This window comes from Zonotrichia albicollis, chromosome 4 (genome assembly GCF_047830755.1).
Source record: "Zonotrichia albicollis isolate bZonAlb1 chromosome 4, bZonAlb1.hap1, whole genome shotgun sequence".
Lineage (NCBI taxonomy): Eukaryota > Metazoa > Chordata > Aves > Passeriformes > Passerellidae > Zonotrichia > Zonotrichia albicollis.
In genome coordinates this window covers 37196484-37215292 of record NC_133822.1, presented here as the reverse complement: position 1 = coordinate 37215292, position 18809 = coordinate 37196484, and the positions used below count along the sequence as shown (strand labels likewise).

The 18809-nt window shown below is 48.2% G+C and overlaps 1 protein-coding gene across 2 annotated transcripts; it reads left to right on the top strand.

Moving 5' to 3' along the window:
- The first annotated feature begins 10020 nt into the window (after positions 1–10020).
- Positions 10021–18783, top strand: ARHGDIB (Rho GDP dissociation inhibitor beta). Of its 2 annotated transcripts, none has more exons than XM_005480731.4 (6): positions 10021–10442; positions 13773–13961; positions 14524–14607; positions 15464–15540; positions 17107–17170; positions 18116–18783. In XM_005480731.4, the coding sequence occupies exons 2-6, from the start codon at positions 13784–13786 to the stop codon at positions 18313–18315; spliced, it is 603 nt and encodes a 200-aa protein (XP_005480788.1). In that variant the 5' UTR covers positions 10021–10442; positions 13773–13783; the 3' UTR covers positions 18316–18783. The 2 variants fall into 2 exon arrangements, with proteins under 2 accessions (XP_005480788.1, XP_026653976.1); XM_026798175.2 differs by lacking the exon at positions 10021–10442 and adding an exon at positions 13483–13645.
- The last annotated feature ends 26 nt before the right edge of the window (positions 18784–18809 follow it).

The window sequence follows — 18809 nt, the reverse complement described above, 5'->3', positions numbered from 1 at the left end:
ACCAGAGCAACACAAGGGCAGAAGGAAACCAAAGTGTGGGGTTGTTTATGATGGATGGGATTTGTGTTTGGGTGAGGCTGGAGGAGGGGATTTTGGAGCAGCCAAGCCAGCCAGGGGTGTGACTGTGTGTGGCCAAGGAGGGACAGTCTCTCACTGATGTGACAGGCCCTGGCAGGGAACACCAGGGCAGCACGGCACTGGTGCTGAGCAGGAGTCCCATAGCTGGGGCCTCTGACCCTTCAGATGCTGAAGTTAGACAAGATAAATCCTTCAGTGAGACTCAGCTTACATTAAAACAAATCAATGAGGTCCTAGCCCTTGAGTGGGCACTGAGAAGCTGGGAAGTAAATCCCAGCTGCAGCTGAGAGGCTTTCAATCTAGCAGAGAAGGAGCAAACACACATTCCCACACATTTGAGACAATCACACAGCTTTCAGAGGCTTGTGCAGTAATTTGTGGGCACAGGAAAGAGAACGGGGGCAGCATCTTGTTGGCATCCTCTCTTTCCCTGTGATGACTAGAGCTTGTATACAAATGTTGGAGATTGATTTCACTCATCCTCTTCTGACAGCAGAAGTGATTACTGTGGGCAGGGACCTGCTTGTGTGGATATAAAGAGGTGCAGCCTGCTGGCAGCAGACTCCCTCCCATCCCTGCTGCTCATTCCCATGCCTCCATCTGCTGCAGACAGGTTTCCAGGGGCTCCCCCTCCCTTCTATGTAGGTAAAGTTGCTGGGGAAATCGGCTGTACAGCCCTGTACTGCTCTTTCCTGAGGCTTCAAAATTTACATATGTTCAGGCTGTTTGTTTTCAAAATACTCCCTTTGTTTTCCTGTTTTCCCAATGAAATCTGTCTTGTTTCCCTTTAACAAAAAGTGGACTGTGGGAAAAAAATATTCCATGGTGTCACATGAAGATATTTTTTTACCATTGACAAAACATGACAGAAACTCCCTAAAGGGCCCCAGTTCTCATGTTCTTTCTTATCTCCCAGGATTATCAGTTCTCTCTCTCCATCCATACTCTCTCTCCGTTCCCCTCACAAAGTGGGTGGCATTTACTTTGCAGAGTTGTGGGTGCACAGCTTCCTTTCAGAGCAAGAGGCACCTGCTTCTGTTTGTGCCTAGCTGCTGTGCCAGATGGGTGACAAGTCCTGCCCAGGGACTGAGAGCCCAATCCCTGTCCCTCCCTGCCCAGGCTTTTCTTCCCCAGGAAGGCCAGTGCCAACTTTCTGGGCCACAGCAGCTGCCATTGGATTCAGAGAAGAACACTCCAGAAACCATGGGGTCCAGGTGGTAGCAGGAGTGCAGTCCTCGTGGCCTCAAAGGAAAACTCAAGAGCTTCATCACCTCCAACCAGATTATATTCTGTTCCAAGGAATCGCTTAAAAAAAATCTCCAAGGTTTCTGACCCTATTTATGAGCTGGTGTAGCCATGGAAACAGTAGTTATGCCAGAAATAGCAGCTCACTTGAATGACAAAGAAAACACAAGTTTACAAGACAGTGATTTTTCCAGAGGCTGACTGGGCTCATGGGACTGTGGGAGGAAATCCCAGCTGAGGCACAGACTCAGGGACGCAGCTGATAAGGGCTGTGGTCAGTGTGGGCCCCAAGAACTTTTGAAATGTATCTCTACAAGCTTGTGCCACGTACTTGGGAGACTTTATGCATTATTGATAGAGATTTATCACTTGCCACAAAGAAATACCTAAGTGAAAGTGAGCAGAGAATTAAGCAGGCAGTGAAATGTTGGTTTCCCTCCCGAAGACAGGCAGCCTACCAAGGACCTCTGGATCCTAGGCGAGGGAACCATTAGACCTGGATTTAGAATGGGACTGTCTGTTGGTCTCACAGAAGATCAGTGAGGTTGTCATGTCAACAGTGTTTTGGTGAGAAGCTCAGTGCAGTAAGGTGCCTGCAAATGAGGACTCAGAGGCTGGAATCCTTCCTCTGCAGTGCTGACCATGTTCCTACGCCTCATGCCATTTGCGCTAGTGTAGAAAACAGGGACAGATACAGGGGACTGGGCTTTCCCTGCACAGATACTTGGTTGTTTGACTGCATGCTAATCAGTGCATTAAAAATGCAGAGAAGAAGGCATGCTCGTGGAGAGTTTTATCATTTTTCCTTTGGGAAATCTCGCACAGTTATTTTGGTGTTGGGATGAAAGATCCATAACAGCCTGCAATAAACAGGGTGTGCTGACTTTGGGAATCTGTGCCTGCTGCTGGATACAAAAGCTATGTTCAGTGTCCCTGAGCTCAGCTTGCAGAAGAGCCTGATCTTGATACTCCCACTCATACTCTGGAGGCTTCCCTGGCAATAGGGCAGAGAGCAAAGAGACTGAGGTCTGTTTTTCCACTGCCAGGGCTGGAGAGGGAGATTTCCACGACCAATGTGTAGAAAAGGGTCCTTTGAGGAAATATGAATTAAGTGATAAGGTTTTTCTGAACCATCATCAATGGCCCTGTCTGCGCTACAAACTGGGTATTGGGGATGTAACTAATTCCTCAAGCCAAATGGCCACTGCAAAAGCTTCTGCAGGAAAAATGAAGTCCCTGCTTTTCTTATTTGGTCAAGGCTGTTCTACTTGCACATGTTAGAACATCATTACGGGCCCCAGGCTTCCAGGCACAAATGCTTTAGGACATTCTGGGGCTTTTTATAGCAGATGATATAAAGCCATGTAGTCTGTCCTACACTTCATTAGTTACCAGAGTTATATTTTCTTCTCAGCAGCAAGTCTGGCCTTTCTTGGAACAGATAGCCAAGCCTTAGCATCTCATACTCACAAGCCTGCTGTTAGCATGATTTTAGTAACTTACAGAAACTTCTACCTGATTGGCATAAATAAAAAGAAAACCAAAAGAAATCCCTCCGCCCCTCTCTCTCTTTTTTGTTTTTTTTTGATAGCCCTTTTTACCATCAGATATCAGGAGACAGAACTACATTTTTATCATTCTTATTTGTAAATATGGAAGAGATGGTGGAGAGAAAGCTCATGGACCTGCAGATAAGACTCAGCCATGCAGGCATCTGCTGAGGAGACTGATGCTCTTGGCCATGCAGCACAAAAAGCTCAGTGTTTCTAACTACTTTGTGATTCATTGTCTAAGAGCATCCCCATGCTCATTGCAAAGCTGTCCCAAGAGAAAGCAATATCATTAGTGAGCATCCTTTCTGTGCACTCACTTTGCTTAATGTCTGTATCCAGGCTGTTGGTAATGACAGAATAGGAATGACTTTGTTAGATTGTTTTATAAAGCATCCTTTCTTTCTTATTTTCACTCTACCCACAATTAAAATATCTGCTTTTTTCATTTATAAGATTATTTTTCTCCTGAATGACATGTACAGAACAAGCTCAACATTAATATATTGAACAAAAACTTCGCATTTTTCCCTTTTTTATCAAGCCCAGGTAGTTAATGTGGTTATCTATGTGACTGCTATAAATCACAGTTTGTGATTGCCCTTAAAAAAATCACAGAGTATCCATAGTATTTTCTCAAGACCCTTATTCAGATTTTTCTTTTCTCATAATTGATTCCTTCTGTGTGAATTACATGCCATGTACCTGTGAACAGTGATTAAATGGTACACTAGCACTCTCTAAAATCATTCATTGAACTAAACAGAGAAGTAATACTGCCTTGTTAAAAAAAAGCGTGTTTTTATTTAAATAGAAATCAGAAAATCAGATTGCTCCAGAGCTTTGTTCAGTTTAAAACAGTGTAGCAAATGATTCAGTGTCACAGGGCTAAGAAGCAGAAACTGTACACAAGTCAGCTCCAGCTGTCTCCTTTCCTGACAGCTCTTTTTCTCATATTTTTTTTTTTTCTTCTTTTTGAATGATTGATTCTTTCTCCTTGGAAACCAGCAGCCCAATAAAGGAAGGCTTTTCCTAAACATTTTGGTAAAATGTTTCTTTCTTCTTCTTAAGGGGGCACATATCTTCCCATGGCTTTCACACCATGCAAGAGGCATTCTTCCTTCCTCCTCCTCCACATAAAAGCACTGCTGTGCAATCTCATTCAGTTCAGCCCTTTGCCACCATTATTATGATTTTCTTCATGTAGCAGTTGAGGCTTTCAGAAAGAAATGATTGCTTCAGGGGAGCATCTCACACTCTCCTTGGGAACATTTGACTAATGGGCAGAGGAGGCAGCTCCATTATCTTGTCTCTTGGGGTGCTGCTCACCTCCCAGACACATGGATGCTAAATGCTGTAGCTGCCATGTGATAGCAGATCCCTGGTGGATGTAACTGTGGAATAGAAAAAGCTAGGGGATCAAAATCTGAATAAATTAAAAAAATTATTTTCTCCTTTTATTGCTTAGGTGTACTGCTAATACAAAGCCTTCTGTTTTCCCCTCAGGATCTTGCACAACTGCAGAGCTTAATGTTGTAATGTTTGTTTGTTTGTTCATTTGTTTTTGTTTTTGATGGCCTTTCACTGTCAGATTCCAGCTTTTTTTTTTTTAATTTAGATCCTCTACACTCTTGTTTCCCACTGGAGGCACACACCTACAAATTGCTTTGAAGCTTCTTATTGGGAGGCTGCTAAGGATATTTCTGTGCCAAGGACCCGGAATTGCAGTTTGCTTTCTGGTCCAGTCAAGCATCAAAAACACAGCATAGAAGAAGTGAATTGTTTAGTAGCCATCATTGCACGTGGGGCATGCACATGTTGCACAAAGGATGTTCTGACAGTTTTGTATCCATGAAGATTTATTTGTGGGACACTGACAGCTGATGGTGTACTTCATGTCTTGGAATGCTGAAAGTTATTTCTAGAAAGAAAAAGAAAATAAAGGAAGAGAGGGAAAAGGGGGAATTTTTCCCCGCTGGCCAGCTGTGAAGGGCAATGATGGGGTCCCATAGGAACAACCTCGTCTGAGGGCTCTCTCTGATGCTGCAGATGATGACAGTGAAAGTGACCAGTAGGATGATTTCTTTCCATGCTTTCCCTTGGTACAATTTCCATCAAGACCCACTTAAAACTTCTATGGTTTATTTCTGGGTCTATTTCTGTTGGATCTGGGAGGAGAACGTTCATCATGTACAAATGTTGCACATTCATTGCTTGTTAATCTTATGTGAATATACAAAACTGGATAATATTTACTGAGAATTTCAATAGCCACTGGCTCTTCTGTTGAACACCACATTTGTTTTTCTCCTTTATACACTGAAGTCTGCAATATCAAAGAAAAAGAAGGAGTGGGAGGAACAGCAATTCTCACAGCAGTTCTTGCACGAGAATCCACTATAATAACACTGTGGGGGTTTATGGAGGCAGGGCTGTGAGAGCAATAATATGTGAACAGCACAAGTGCAATAAAGGAAAAACATTGCCACAGAGAGAGTGGTAATTATTGTCTTATGGCTTTGAGAGATGCTATATAGCTGCAAGCAGCATGCCCTGAGCTACAGGGATACAAGGCACCTAAGAGCTGGCCAGAGGCTGGACACAACCTGACTAGAAGCTATAAATTCTGGCATGCAATCAAGTTCCTTGTTGAGAGTACTGTTTAGCACAGGAATGTGAGGGCGCAGCTGGCAAGGGAGATTTCCCAAGGTCAGCAGAGGAGGAGAGGATACCACAGCTCTCCTAATTTAGTCCCAGCTTCAGCTCTGGCTGTTTCAGAAGAAAGTCACAACACAGGGAGGAATGCTTGAATAAATAACTCCTAACACCCTGCTTGGTGATCAGCTTAGAACTGAGATTTGATTACACTTGCTGAGATTTGACCTTACATAACCACCTGTTTTCTGAGAGGCCCTAAAATAATCCAGTCCCCTTTTAAATCCAGCTCTGGTGGGTGACTTCTCTAGAACACCTTCACCTGCAGAACACTGACTTCTGCCACGGCACCAAGTGAGGGATGGAGAGCAAAAGCTGCTTTCCTGCATGCCAGGCTCTGGAGAGCAGGGGATGCAGAGAAGACACCTCTGCCTCCCCCATGACAGGGACCATCATCTTCCTTCACCAACCCCTGTGCTCTCACTCACCCCCTCCCACCAATTTAGCTCTCCCTCTCTGTCCTCACTGAGCTGCTCTGCCCATCCTCAGCCTTCCTCAGGCTAGACTCTGAAGGAAACTGGCTCTGTTTTGCCCCTACCCTCTCATCCCCCACAAAATCCTTTTCCTTCCTCTGTCTTCCTGTTTCCCTTGCTTCCTCGGGGGATTGTGAAGTGACATGTGAAGTCTTTGCACACCTTCAGGCTTGTGACAGGGGTTATGGGATTAGCACTTTAACAAGCCTGAAAGCTGCTTAGACAAGTATTAAATCTCCAATCTCTCCATCTTTCAAAGAAATCACTGCTGGAGGAGCTGAAGAGGTGGAACACACACTCATGTCTTCAGGGGTCAGCTCTTCATCCAGCTGAGAGCCCTCAAGTCCAGTGGCTAGGTGGTTTGAAAGAATTCTCATGGGACTTGGGGTTGGAAAACCGAGTTAAACCCTTACCAGGGGCTTTGTGTTGGCACCCCAAAGTGCCTGCTCTCTCCTCGCCCTCCATGCTGGCTCCCCTGCCTGACATTTTATCTAGCTTCCATCCCTTCCTTGTCTTCCCACCCCAAGGGCTGCACACTCCTTTGCAGCACTTTAGAAGGGGTGAGTAGCACCAGGGAAGAAGAAATTAGGCACCACCTCTCCTAGGCACACCAGGATCAACCTTGCTGACTTCTAAATGCTGACTTCTAAATGCTGACTTCAATGCTGACTTCTAAAGCCAGTCCTGGGGCAACTTGTGCCTGTGTTTTATTCAGAGATGAAGAATTCATGCTTCATTTGCTGTATCACCCTGTTTATCCCACTTAACTGAGTCAGAGAAGGCAGTGCTGGGATTACCAGAGTTGGGTGGCATCTCGTGGTGCAGTGAATGCTCCCCACAAGGCAGGGAAAGCTCCTGTCTGAGCTCCTGGACCTGTCACCTTGCCGATTCCCATCCCCTTGTGACTGCCTCAGGACAGGATTACCTCCTCCATCCCTGCAGGGAAGGGATCTCTGCCTGCAGAGAGGGACACCATCTGGGGACACCATCTGGGGACAGCACCTAAGGGGCCCCCATGGCCAGAGCTGACACTCACCTTGCTGCACCTGCTGATGAGAACTTGCTGAACTGTGAGATCGTCTTCCCAGCGTGTCACCTGTACCCTTCCTGGGACTGTAGAAAGCTTGAGGAGGAGGCAAAACTCACGACAGTGACAGCATTCAACAATATTATTCACTAGACAGAAATCATAGTTAGTAACTGTGTACTGAGTTCAGTGAAAATACAAATTAGTAGTTCCAAAACAAATAGTTTTACAAGATCAGCATTAAAGGTATTACTTTGTTGAGACTCTTAAAATTTCAAACATGGATTCCCTACCTGGACTGAAATTTATTTTTATTTTTCCCCTCAGAGCTTCCAGCCTGGTAAATTTCAACTCCAAATCAGACAGTTTTTAAAATTACAAGTAGGTGAAAATAAGAGATTCTAACAGGTAAAATTTTACTGGATTAGTCACTTCTAAAGGTCATAAAGTAGCTCTGTTCCTCAAATGCAGTGAGCAACCTGTTCCACAGAAGATGGAGATGACTTTAAGCAGCACAAAGCTGCAATGCACCACCACTGCAAAAAGTTCAAATCTAGAAATACTGGATATCTAATGGCAGCAATCCAAATTCAAACAGGAAAAAATGCCTGATTTTTTAAAATCATACTGTTTTTAAAAAAGTCAAGGTTTATTGTTTCCAATAGGGTGCTACAGACATATATGACTGTTGGGAGTACAGGCTGTGTAGTTGAAGGATATGCATTTAAAATTTTGCATAAACTTTTTGAAATAAACTTAGACACTAGAGGTTGATCACACCTATTATTGTGGTGTATTAATTGTACAATCAGCTGTAATCAATGGGGTAAAACTAAATAAGACCTAATCATAATATTCTAAGTAAAAAAATATTATTTTCCAGCTGAGAACACATTTGAAATTTTACCATGTTTTTTGCAATAAAGCATGTACACTTTATGAGTTGTCCCTGCCTCCTTCTGTCACAGACAAAAGAACTGGCTGGGGTTGGGCAATGTCTGCCAAGAGATGATCTTCATGGCATGGCATCAGTTTGTCACAGATGAAATACTCAGTGGCAGGGATTTGCTGTCAGTGATGTCCTGCTCCATTGTGGTTCAAACCTTTCCTTCCTTCCAGCAGAGCAGGGACGTGGTTCCCCAGCAGGATGCTGGATATGCTGACCCAAAGGATCATGCCTGGCTTCTAGGTTCCCATCTGCTTGGCATGGTATGATTCCAATGTCTACACCTCCTTCTCACACTGCTTGTGAACAGGAAGAGGAGGCACAGAGCAATTACATGATGTCCCCATGATTACATGCTGACTAATTTCTAATTTAGGAGTAAAATCTGTTTCCCCTGCATGCTAGGCAGATGAAGCCATGTAGGTTGAGTGCACACACATATGGTGGCACACAGCTACACATCCCTCTACCTTTATGCATATTTGTGGATGAACTGATCTTAATTTATGCTCACATGTGTTTAGAAATACCATGTAAATATCTACACAAAGGCACGTGCACTCTGGTGTTTAACTAAAAAGAAGCCCACAAAAGAGACCAAGCTAATCTCAACTGTTCTTCAGCAAGAATGATTGCAATAACACTACTTACAGGAGCACTGTACACAGTGGATAAAACCAAGGGAATTTCAAACCAAGCCATGAGTGAACAGGAACCTCAACCCACACCTCCTCCCAGCTAAACTGTGTTCAGTTTCTAAACTGAAATCAGAGACTTAGCAAAGAAACCAAGATGAGAAACTGTTGTACAAGACAGAGGGGCTTCCTCAAATCTTTCCACAGTAAACACATCCAACTCTTCACAGCTTTGCCAGGCCAGGACTGCTTACATGAACAATATGAGCTGCCATAAAGTGGCACTGTAGTTGAAAGAATTTGCTCTGTTCTTTCCTCATCCTCATCCCCATCCCACTCAGCCACTGGCATAAAAGTTTAGTCCCATTTGTCCATTATAAACAAGTATGGGGAAACCTATCTGGGTTGAAAACTCACCAATGTATACTCACACATTTGCTTACATGCTTTTTCCCTGGTACCATTTGAACTCATCTAACTACTGCATTCAAGTCAGGTCCCTTGTGCTGGCCCAAGGGAAGGGTTAGTGTAGCAGTGAAAAGGAATGGCAGAGAATAAAATAATTTTTCTTGATGGTGAAACAAATTAATGGAAGCTTGAAATGTTTCTGAGGTTATAGCCCCTGATAAATGGGAATCCATTGTCAGACAGATATATGCTCTGTTTTTGCCTTGAAATTCATGAGGCAAGGATCATTGTGCCACCCATAACCTAAATGAAAGAAATATCTGGCTGGAAAAATCAATCCCCCCTGTTCTGCGATCTGTTAATCCCTGAAGAAGATCCCTTTCCCTCAGTTGTTCGCAACCTTTAAAAATTTGTGTACAATAAACACTTTTAATGGATATGTGGATCTGGGGCAGTGAATGTAAGCCCATTAGCAATAGATATGCTTTGCTTATTTTGCTGCTGTAAATGCATTAAGAGCAGTGTATCAGTCATTGCAGGGCCAGCTTTGTCGTTTGCAAAACAATGATCTAATTTGTGGTGCACTAAGGACTATGTACATGAGGGATTTATGTGACTGATGAACTAAGTGGGCACTCCATGAGGGGCAAAGAAAGAGGAAATCTGCTGATATTTCACAAAGTAAGGGGTGTAAAATCTTTCCGATCATTTAAGCAACCCTGGGAAATGAGAGCTTTTTCTTCCTGAGGTAGCTGATCTTGGAAACTGCTTCTGTGAGAAGGGCTGGGAGTTGGGAACAATAAGCTGATTAAGTGCAGCAGGTAGCAGGAAAAATGAGGTTCATAAGAACCTCCATTTCCAGCACTGCTTATCTTCCCACGTACGCAGGAATACACAACCCGATTCTCCGCATATTTTAATCGGTATAAATCAGCGCCACTTTTTGAAACCGACCATAATTACAGCAGGAAAATAAACAAAATAAAAGCCTGGGGAGGAAAACAAAGCCATCACCCCCTCGCTCCCGGGCACAGCAGCCCGAAGCGGCGCACGGCGAGCACTCCCGCGTCCCCGGCCGGGCTCAGCTCCGCAGACAAAGCCCTGCGCACCTCTGCGCAAAAGGAGCGGGCGCAGACAAAGCGGGGCAGGCGGCGGAGCGCCGCAGCATGCGGGGCCGCCAGGGCTTCCTCTGCTGCGGGTGGGCTGCTGCTGCCGCCGCTCTTGGTTTTTTTTTTTTTTTCGCTGCGTGTGAGTGTTATTTTTTTTTTTCTCTCTTCACCAACTTCCTTCCTGCTCCAACTGCCAGAGCTCGGGGCTGAGCGCTGACAGCAGAGGAGGACCCCGGCCGCAGGCGCCGCTCCGCCGGTGAGTGCGAGGGGCGGGCGGGGGCAGGGGCACGGACGGCGCGGCCCCGGCTCGCTCCCCGCGCTCTCCGCGACCCCACTCCGGGGCTGGCGCCGGTGCCCGCTCCTGCCCGGGGCGGCGGCAGAGCCCTGCCCGACCCGACCCGACCCGAGGGGGAAGCCGGGCTGCGCGCTGCCATGGGGCCGGGCAAGGAAGGGAAGGGCCCCGCGGTCCCGGGCTGTGCCCGGCGCTCCCCGGGCAATGGGCTCCCTTCTGCACCCTGGGGCTTGGGATGGGGAGGCCGGGGCTGGGGGCGCTGCTGAGTCCGGTGCGCTTCTCCCCCTTCGCGGAAAATTACTTCCTCCCTGCTAAACCCGCTTCCTGGAGATTAGCCCTCGGCCTGGGGGTGGTTTGGAGAAGTGATGAGCAGACGGAGGGCAAGTCAAATGCTGTCCCTCTGATAGCCCTTTTTGTGCCCCGTGGAGGCACGGGGGGTGAGGAGGTGCCCACCCTCCGCCTTGTGACTGCCCCTCCTGCTGCAGGTGCGAGGGCAGCTGTCTGTCCGCGGCACTGGCAGAGCCCAGCTGCGAGACGCTCGCACCTCCCGCCAAGGCGTGATTCCGTCTTTGCCTCCTGCAGCCATCTCTCGCTACCAGGGACCCCTAGCCCTGCCATTGCCCCTTCCCTGCTTGTTTCACGGGTGCTGCCAGGCCTCAGGGGTGCAGGTGATGCAGGACCGTGGGCTGGAGCTGCAGAAAAGTGAGAAAAATGTGGCAGGGCAAGACACCAGGCACACAGATTTCTCCTTGCATATAACAGTGTAGGGTTAATTTTCTCAATTTAGTGAGGCTCTTGGTCTGGATGGGGGCTCCGTATTAGCCTGGGCAGTAGGACAGAAACTCAGGAACCCCCACAGCAACATGGTGTCTCTGGTGCCTGAGCTCAGGAATGTGTCTCAGCTTGCAGAGGGCACCAGCAAGTAGGGGCAGGAGCTGCTGAGATGGGAGCTTTCCTCTTGGTCACCGCCTGCCTTGGAGTTTGGCAGGAAGGCAGCGTCAGGTCCATGGCTTGGGGAAAAATGCCAGAACTTGGTCTGATCGGTGCCATCCTGAGGCGCCTGTGAGCCAGAGGTTGTTCATCCCAGACAGTCTGGCTGGTCCTGTTCCCTGCAGGATCTTGCTGTTGGCATGGCAGATTGTCTGTGCACCTTTTAGGGAGGTTCAGAACCTAAAAGCATTCCCCCTCAAGTGAGCCACCCCCGGGGGCTGGCAGGGACAGTCTCTGTGGCATGTGTGGTGCAAAGGGAAGGTCTGAGCGATGAGGAGCAGCCAGCAGATCCAGTCCTGACTCTGCCTTTTCTCTGCATGAGGGCAGAGATGCCTCTTTCCATCCCCTGTGATAAACTACAGAAGGTGGGCATGGGAGGATGGCGGCAGGCAGGCGCCTGTGCTCTGTGCTCGTGCTGGTGGCAGATGCAGCCTGGTGTTGTGGAGAGCTCGGGTCAGTGCTCAGACCTGCAGCTGGAGCCCAAGTGGGAGGCAAGGCTTGGCACTGGCTGTCATGGCTAACCACAGCCTCCTCCTGTGCTGCCAACGTGGAATGGCACTGAGGGGATTGTGAGGCTTTCTAAGGTGACTCTGCTGGGGCTACATGATGCTGGGGCAGGTGTAATTGCTGCTTTAGGGAGGGAGCTTTTGGTTTCCTCTCTCGTGAGGACAAGCTCAAGGGCCTTTCCTATGGTATTTGGGTATTTCACACTCCTAGGTCTGGGCATGAACTGAACCAGGGCTATTCAGCTACTGGGACCTGGTTTTTTTCCTGTTTGTTTGGGTTGAGATTCCCTTTTATTTCCCATGTGCCTATTCTGTACTAGTTCCTCATTCACCACAAAATTGCAAAGTTGTCTTGCAATGGCCATTTCCAATTAAAATAGCTGACTGAATCTTCTTGTTTGTGTGCTGGTCAGTTCTTTTCTGTCCTTTTGCAACGTGCCAATGTACCACTCCTTGATTATTTTTCTTCCCTGCACTGGAATTGCTCTGAGAGGTCTGCATACTACTCAGAGTTGCCTGGCACCACTTGATGATTCACCTTAAACAGTTGATTTTTCCTTTTTTGATTCTTTTTTGTGTGTGTTTCTTTTCTATTTTAATAAATGAAAAAACTATCACATTAGCTCCCAGTTTAACTTTTGGGAGCAGGGGCAAATGTTAAGGCCACACAGTTGCAGAGAAGGACAAATGATTTGTTTGGAAAATTGCAAATAAGGAAGCAAAAGGGGACTTTTTAGTAGGGACAGTCTCAAAAAAGGCTGAGTGGAAGTGAACTGAATGATCTGTGTAGCTTGACCAAATCCTTTTGCTGCCATAGACCACGGAATGGCTCACCCATGTGTGACAGCTGTTCCAGGGCACTGCTCTGTTTTTCAGCCTTTCTCCCAGGAGTGGAAAGGTGGCTGGGACCATATGGCTGCCTCCTGGAGGCAGACACAGCACTGCTTACCTCTCCTGCCTGCCTCCTGCCCCCATCCCATGCTCTGCCCCTTGGTTGCTATTTCCCTGCTCTGGCTCCATTTGGGCTGCCAGCCCAGCAGTTTCGCTGCCCGTGTGCCATTCAGGACCAGCCCTGCTGACTGCGGCTCAGCTCTCCTGCCTCTCCCTCCGAGGGCACCGCTGGAGCAGCACGGCTGTGCCTGCTCCTCTGGGCTCCCATCCTGCTCCCTGCTCAGTGGGAAGGGCTCCTGCTGGGTGCCTGGAGTGAGCTGTTCGTGGGAGCGCAGGCAATGCCAGCAGATAGACTTTGCTGCCCGCTTCCTTGAGAGCTTCAGCTGACTTGCTGATCTGAGAAAGTGGCTGTCAGATATTCGATCTTTCTGTGAAATGTGGGTTTTAACCCGTTATGAGAGGGTGGACGAAACATCTGTCCTTGGCTTTATTCGTGTTTCTCTGCGCTCCAGCGTGTGGCAGTGGCTCTTTGTGCGAGCCCTGTACGATGGTTTGTAATTGCAGGGTTGCCGGCCACAACTGTGCTGCAGAGTGGCTGTAAATCACTCTGGCTTCAGCCTCTGCTCCCGCACCTCCTCCCTGGGAGCGAATAATGGTGTAGGTCTGCGAGTGCGCGTGGAGCCTGCAGGGAGAGGAGCGGGGGTAGGGGGGATCGTGTTGGAGCCAGAATATCAGCACAGCAGTGTCTGGGTTGCAGCCGATCGCCGTCGCCATTTGCCTGTAGGAATCCCGCTGCCTTCGGCGCTGGATGGGTGCCTGCCTGTCAGGGCACTGAGCCACACTGTGAGTGCCCCCGTACTCCCAATCCACAGCAATCTCTCTGACTGCCCCCTCCTCTGTCACCCAGACCAAGCCACCATGACTGAGAAGACGCAAGAGCCTCATGTGGAGGATGATGATGATGAGCTGGATGGGAAACTCAACTACAAACCTCCTCCCCAGAAAACACTGCAGGAGCTGCAGGAGTTGGACAAGGATGATGAAAGCCTCGCTAAGTACAAGAAGTCCCTGCTGGGAGATGGACCTGTGGTAGTAGGTAGGCTGGGGCACACTGGCAGGGAGGGACTGCGGAGATGTACTGCAGCAGGGTGCTGTTGCTTCAGAGAAGAGGGATCCTGTTTGCCCAGGGACATGCACTGCTTGTCCTGGAGAACTGGGGATGGGCAGCTGGAAAGTTGCACATAAAGTAAGCAAGGAAGATGCTCAGAGTGTTAGGAGTTAGGAGGATTACTGGGGAGTGCTGGCATCAGAAAATGACTTGTGATAGGAGGTGTGTGGGTCTCAGAGGACTTTTGGGGGTTTTGAAGGGGTCAGCCTATGCTGAAAGGTGGTCTTGTTGCTCAGAATGATCCTAAGAAGGAAATTTTCTGTGGTGGAAAGACCACCTCTAGGTATTGTGATAGAGGCCAGAGGGATCCATGTGGAAGAACTGGGTAGACATGTGGTCCTGTTGTGCTAAGGAAGCCTGGCATTACTGGGTGTTAATTGAAATGCAGTTTCTGCGTGGCAAGGCATCCCTCTTTCTTCGGTGTCATTCCCCTCTGATTGCATCTAATTTTGCAAGCTGACAGCTTCCCCCTGACTTTTCCTACCTGCAGACCCAACAGCTCCCAATGTGGTGGTCACCCGACTCACTCTGGTTTGTGACTCTGCTCCAGGACCCATCACCATGGACCTTACAGGTAGGCACAGGGTCTGCCCTTGGTCACAGAGGGGAACAACCAAAGGCCCTGGCATGCTCCAAGTCAAAAGAGAGTTTGTCCTTGGGATGCCACAGTGGGTTTTAGAAGAGCTCTGAAGTCATCTTAGCCTTGTTTCTTATTTTAAGGTATACACATATAAATAAAAAAGAAGGAGATGTAACAGAGGAAAATATTGAGGTATTTTCCTTCATCTAGACTGCTGTAGGAGCTCCTGGGTTTCTCTTGCCATCTCTGCTTGCTTCCTTTGAATGACATTTCATGAGCACAGGGGATGTGCATGCATTTGGGTAGCAGGCTGTATTGAAACTTCAGAATCGAGCAATGCTGCAGTTCCGGCTCCTGGGGGCATGGGGAGAGAGCCTTATAAGGGCTTTTCTGCAGAGAGAGGAAGCTGGGCCTGGAGAGGCAGAGAGGCTTCCTGTTCACCCAAAACCACCCAAAACCCCTGTGGGGCCCAGGCAGCCTTCCAAGCTGGGCTGGAGCTGTGGAACCAAGCTCTCACCAAGCCAGGCTGGGCATGGATGGAGCATAGACACACTGCTGCATCTGCTCTGCAACAAGCCTGTGCACAAACATCTTTGTGTACATGTGCTCAGACCTGTGTGTGCTCAGGCATTATCTTCTGTGGGCACAGATACATACGAGCACCCAGGAATTTCTGTGTGTTTGGTCACACAACTCAATCTCACAAGGATGTTTGCATGCTCATTTTACAGGTGTCATCCTTTGAAGGGATGCTCACCTCTGGCAGCAACCCCACTCCCATCTTCCCCCCTGTGCCTGGTCTCTCCTTGCTGAGACATCTCTAGCTGACACCTTGATTCTCTTCTTGCAGGTGACCTTGAAGCACTCAAGAAAGAGACCTTCGTATTAAAGGAAGGGGTGGAATACAGAGTTAAGATCCACTTCAGAGTGAGTTGTTTTCCTTCCAGTTGCTTCTTATCAGTTGCTAAGGCCAGTCAGTGGCAGTCTGTCAGATAACTAGAGCCAGACTAGTTAACTAGACAGAATGCCTGCCCAAAAGCTGAACACTTGCAAAGCTCCCCTAGCTTCAGGTGTTGTTCTACCCAACAAGGGATGAGGTATTTCCAGGAAATCATTTCTGCTTGCTCATCCCTTGGAGGAAGTTGGTTTCTGTTTGCTCAACTGATAAATGAGTGGTTGAAAAGCCACATTGGTAGTTTTGGCTGGGTTTGGTTTTGCTTCTTAGCCACTGGAAAATCTTTACTCCACACTAAGTGGAAATTAACTGGGAGGAGAAGAGAAGAGAAGAGAAGAGAAGAGAAGAGAAGAGAAGAGAAGAGAAGAGAAGAGAAGAGAAGAGAAGAGAAGAGAAGAGAAGAGAATAGCTATTCATGAAGTACCGATTCAGTCAGTAATACTGGGCTTCATGTACACATTAAGAAGATGTAATATTGTAGCACTTGGCTGAAGATGCCTGAATTCTTCAGGTTGTGATATACCTAAATGGGCTTATTTCTCCCTCACTCCCATTAATCAGTGTGTCAGCCATTTCTTCTGTTTACAGCTGAAAATGGAGCTTGGCCACGCTGCAGTGTGGCATCCAGCACTGAACCGATTATCTCTGCAAGTGCTTACTTCAAAGCTGGGCTTGGAAGAGAAGGCAAAAAGGGAAGAAATAGAATTCTCCTGAGACAGATGAGGGAAAGTGTTAATACTGTGGGCTCTGTAGGGCAGATTTCCCTTTTTCTCTGAGGCTTGCTGTCTCAGAGATGAATGCCCCTCAATGCTCTCCCCTGAGACACCTCCAGCTCTCTTTTGTGCTGTGAAATATTTCCATCTGTATCTGTGCCTTGTTGACTGGAGACACCTGAAGCTAGACAGGTTATTCTAATTTCCTCCCTGAGTTCCATGGCTGGTAAGGGCTGGTACTGTGGGAATTCTACCCTGGAATGTAAAAGAATCTGTCCATCTTGTTTTCAGATTGAGTAGTGTACACTGTGGGAAGGCAGTGTATGCTGGAGGGGAGGAGCAGCACTGGATACATCCAAGCTATCCATGGGAGATTTGAGTAAAGATTTATGAAAACTGTCCCTGTCTTTTGAGAAGAAACTTGCCAGCTCCCCATGGAGCTTAGAGAACACCTGGGAGCTGCCCACCCATTGAGGCTGAAGGGATGACTCTAGTTACCCATGATGGTTTCCAATATGAAAATTATTAAACAGGAACCCCTTGCTTCACTTTTCTTTGTCCTCATCAGCATGTCTTGAGAACCTTACTGGTGTGCTCCAGTCAGCTTCAAAGCTGGGCAAAGGACAGGGAAGTACAAGAGCTGCACAGAGGATGCTAAAGGTCTCCAGGTACCTATGGAGAAGTTGTTTAGGGACCTGTTCAATGTGCCCTGTGCTGAGGCTCCCTTCTGTAGGGAGCCAAAATGGGTATGTCCTTCACGAGGGAGAAAATCATCAGGTACAGAACCAAAGCTCCTCTCCTGACACTTCTGGTTCCTTCCTGCAGGTAAACAGGGACATTGTGTCGGGACTGAAATACGTGCAGCACACCTACCGGACAGGGGTGAAGGGTGAGTAAGAGCCCTGCATGCCCTGCACAGCACTGCTCCTGCCTCTGTGTCCCTCCTCTGGAACAAGTGTTCTGCAGCTCTGGGCTGGGGCAGACGCCCCCTTGGTCCCAAGTCCCACCCTGTGCTATGACTCAGGAGGTGACTTCTCAGCAGAGTGCCTGCTTCACCCAGGACAGTGGTTCCTTGTTCTGTGCACACTCAGTGTGAGCCAGCTCTGGGCTCTGTATGCTACACCCCAGTCTGCAGCAGCAAAGTCCACAGAGACTCTGCTTGGACAGTGCTTGCCACAGGTTGCCTCTCCATACAGAGCTCTTCTCTTCCCCTCCACCCCCTGTGCAGTGGCTCAGCCTGTGTGGAGCTTCCCATCCTCTGAAAGCTCTTCAGAAGCCTTTGGTAAAATTCAGACCTGCTCTGTGGAACTTCCCATTGTGTGCAGGACCCTGTATTTGCCCCTGGGTTCTCCTCAGTGCTGCTGGGCTTGGACAAGGCAGAGGAAAGCCCCATTTTGCACACACACAACCCCCACATGCACTTTTGTGCAACCACCTCTAAGGCTTCAGCATCCTGTTCAGCACACATTGCTGGTGTCTTCTCACCAGTAGAGAGAAGTAGTGGGAAATCAAGGTAGATCTTGAGCCATGTGCTGGGTGTACTCAAGGCCAGAATGTTCAGCTTTCTCCCAAATTTCTCTCAAACCAGGACATGTACATGCATGTGCGAGTGCACAAACTGAGTTGCCTGATCACCTGCCCATCCATCTGTGTTATCCTTCCAGCTGTCCTTATGCTTCACTAACCCACTTTTCCCCCTGATTTTTCTCTCCTTTGCTGACATGGGCTGTTCCTTTCTCCCCCATCTCCTTCCTGCTCTTTTGCTCATGGCTTGCTCTCTCCCTTATCATTCCCCATGTGAGGGGCTTATTCCCTGTGGATTGTTTTCTCCTAGTGGACAAAGCCACATTCATGGTTGGCAGCTACGGGCCACGGCCAGAGGAGTACGAGTTCCTGACGCCCGTTGAGGAGGCTCCCAAGGGTATGCTGGCTCGAGGCACCTACCACAACAAATCCTTCTTCACGGATGATGACAAGCACGACCATCTCACCTGGGAGTGGAACCTGTCCATCAAGAAGGAATGGACAGAATGAGTTCACCCAGTTTGCCTTCCCCCTTCCTGTCCCCTTGCCTCCTGCACCAGTCTCCAGGCCTTCGCTGCTTCTTCTGATACACTGAGAACAACCCAGCCACCACCCCATCATAACCATAATGGGTTAAATTGGGAAAGCACCTCCCTCCCTCCTTCTCCCCCAGTACTTCCTCCTGTTGTCCCCATCTCTCCCATACCAACTCCAGTCCTGGAAGTGCCTTTTCGAGGAAACAAGATCACCTGGCAGGGGTGGACTGGTCCCTGGAAAATCCCTCTCTTGAGTTACACTTGCCATGTGCTCTGACTCATTGTAAAGGGTTACTTACCTCCCGTGATGGTCTCCTGGTCTGTGTCTGGTGCCCTACCCTGTTAAAATCCATCCTTGTGCAGGCAAAGCCAGTCAGGGGGAATGCAGCTAGATGCCGTAACAAGACTTCAGTGTCTGAGAATAAAACCAGTTTCTTTCTTCTTTTCTGCATGAGTGTCACATTCTTT

Excerpts from the sequence above, each read along its gene's own strand:
- ARHGDIB (XM_005480731.4), top strand. The coding sequence starts at position 13,784 with ATGACTGAGAAGACGCAAGAGCCTCATGTGGAGGATGATGATGATGAG. Across the intron at positions 13,962-14,523 it reads AGATGGACCTGTGGTAGTAG|ACCCAACAGCTCCCAATGTG; the intron begins GTAGGCTGGGGC and ends TCCTACCTGCAG. Across the intron at positions 14,608-15,463 it reads CATCACCATGGACCTTACAG|GTGACCTTGAAGCACTCAAG; the intron begins GTAGGCACAGGG and ends CTCTTCTTGCAG.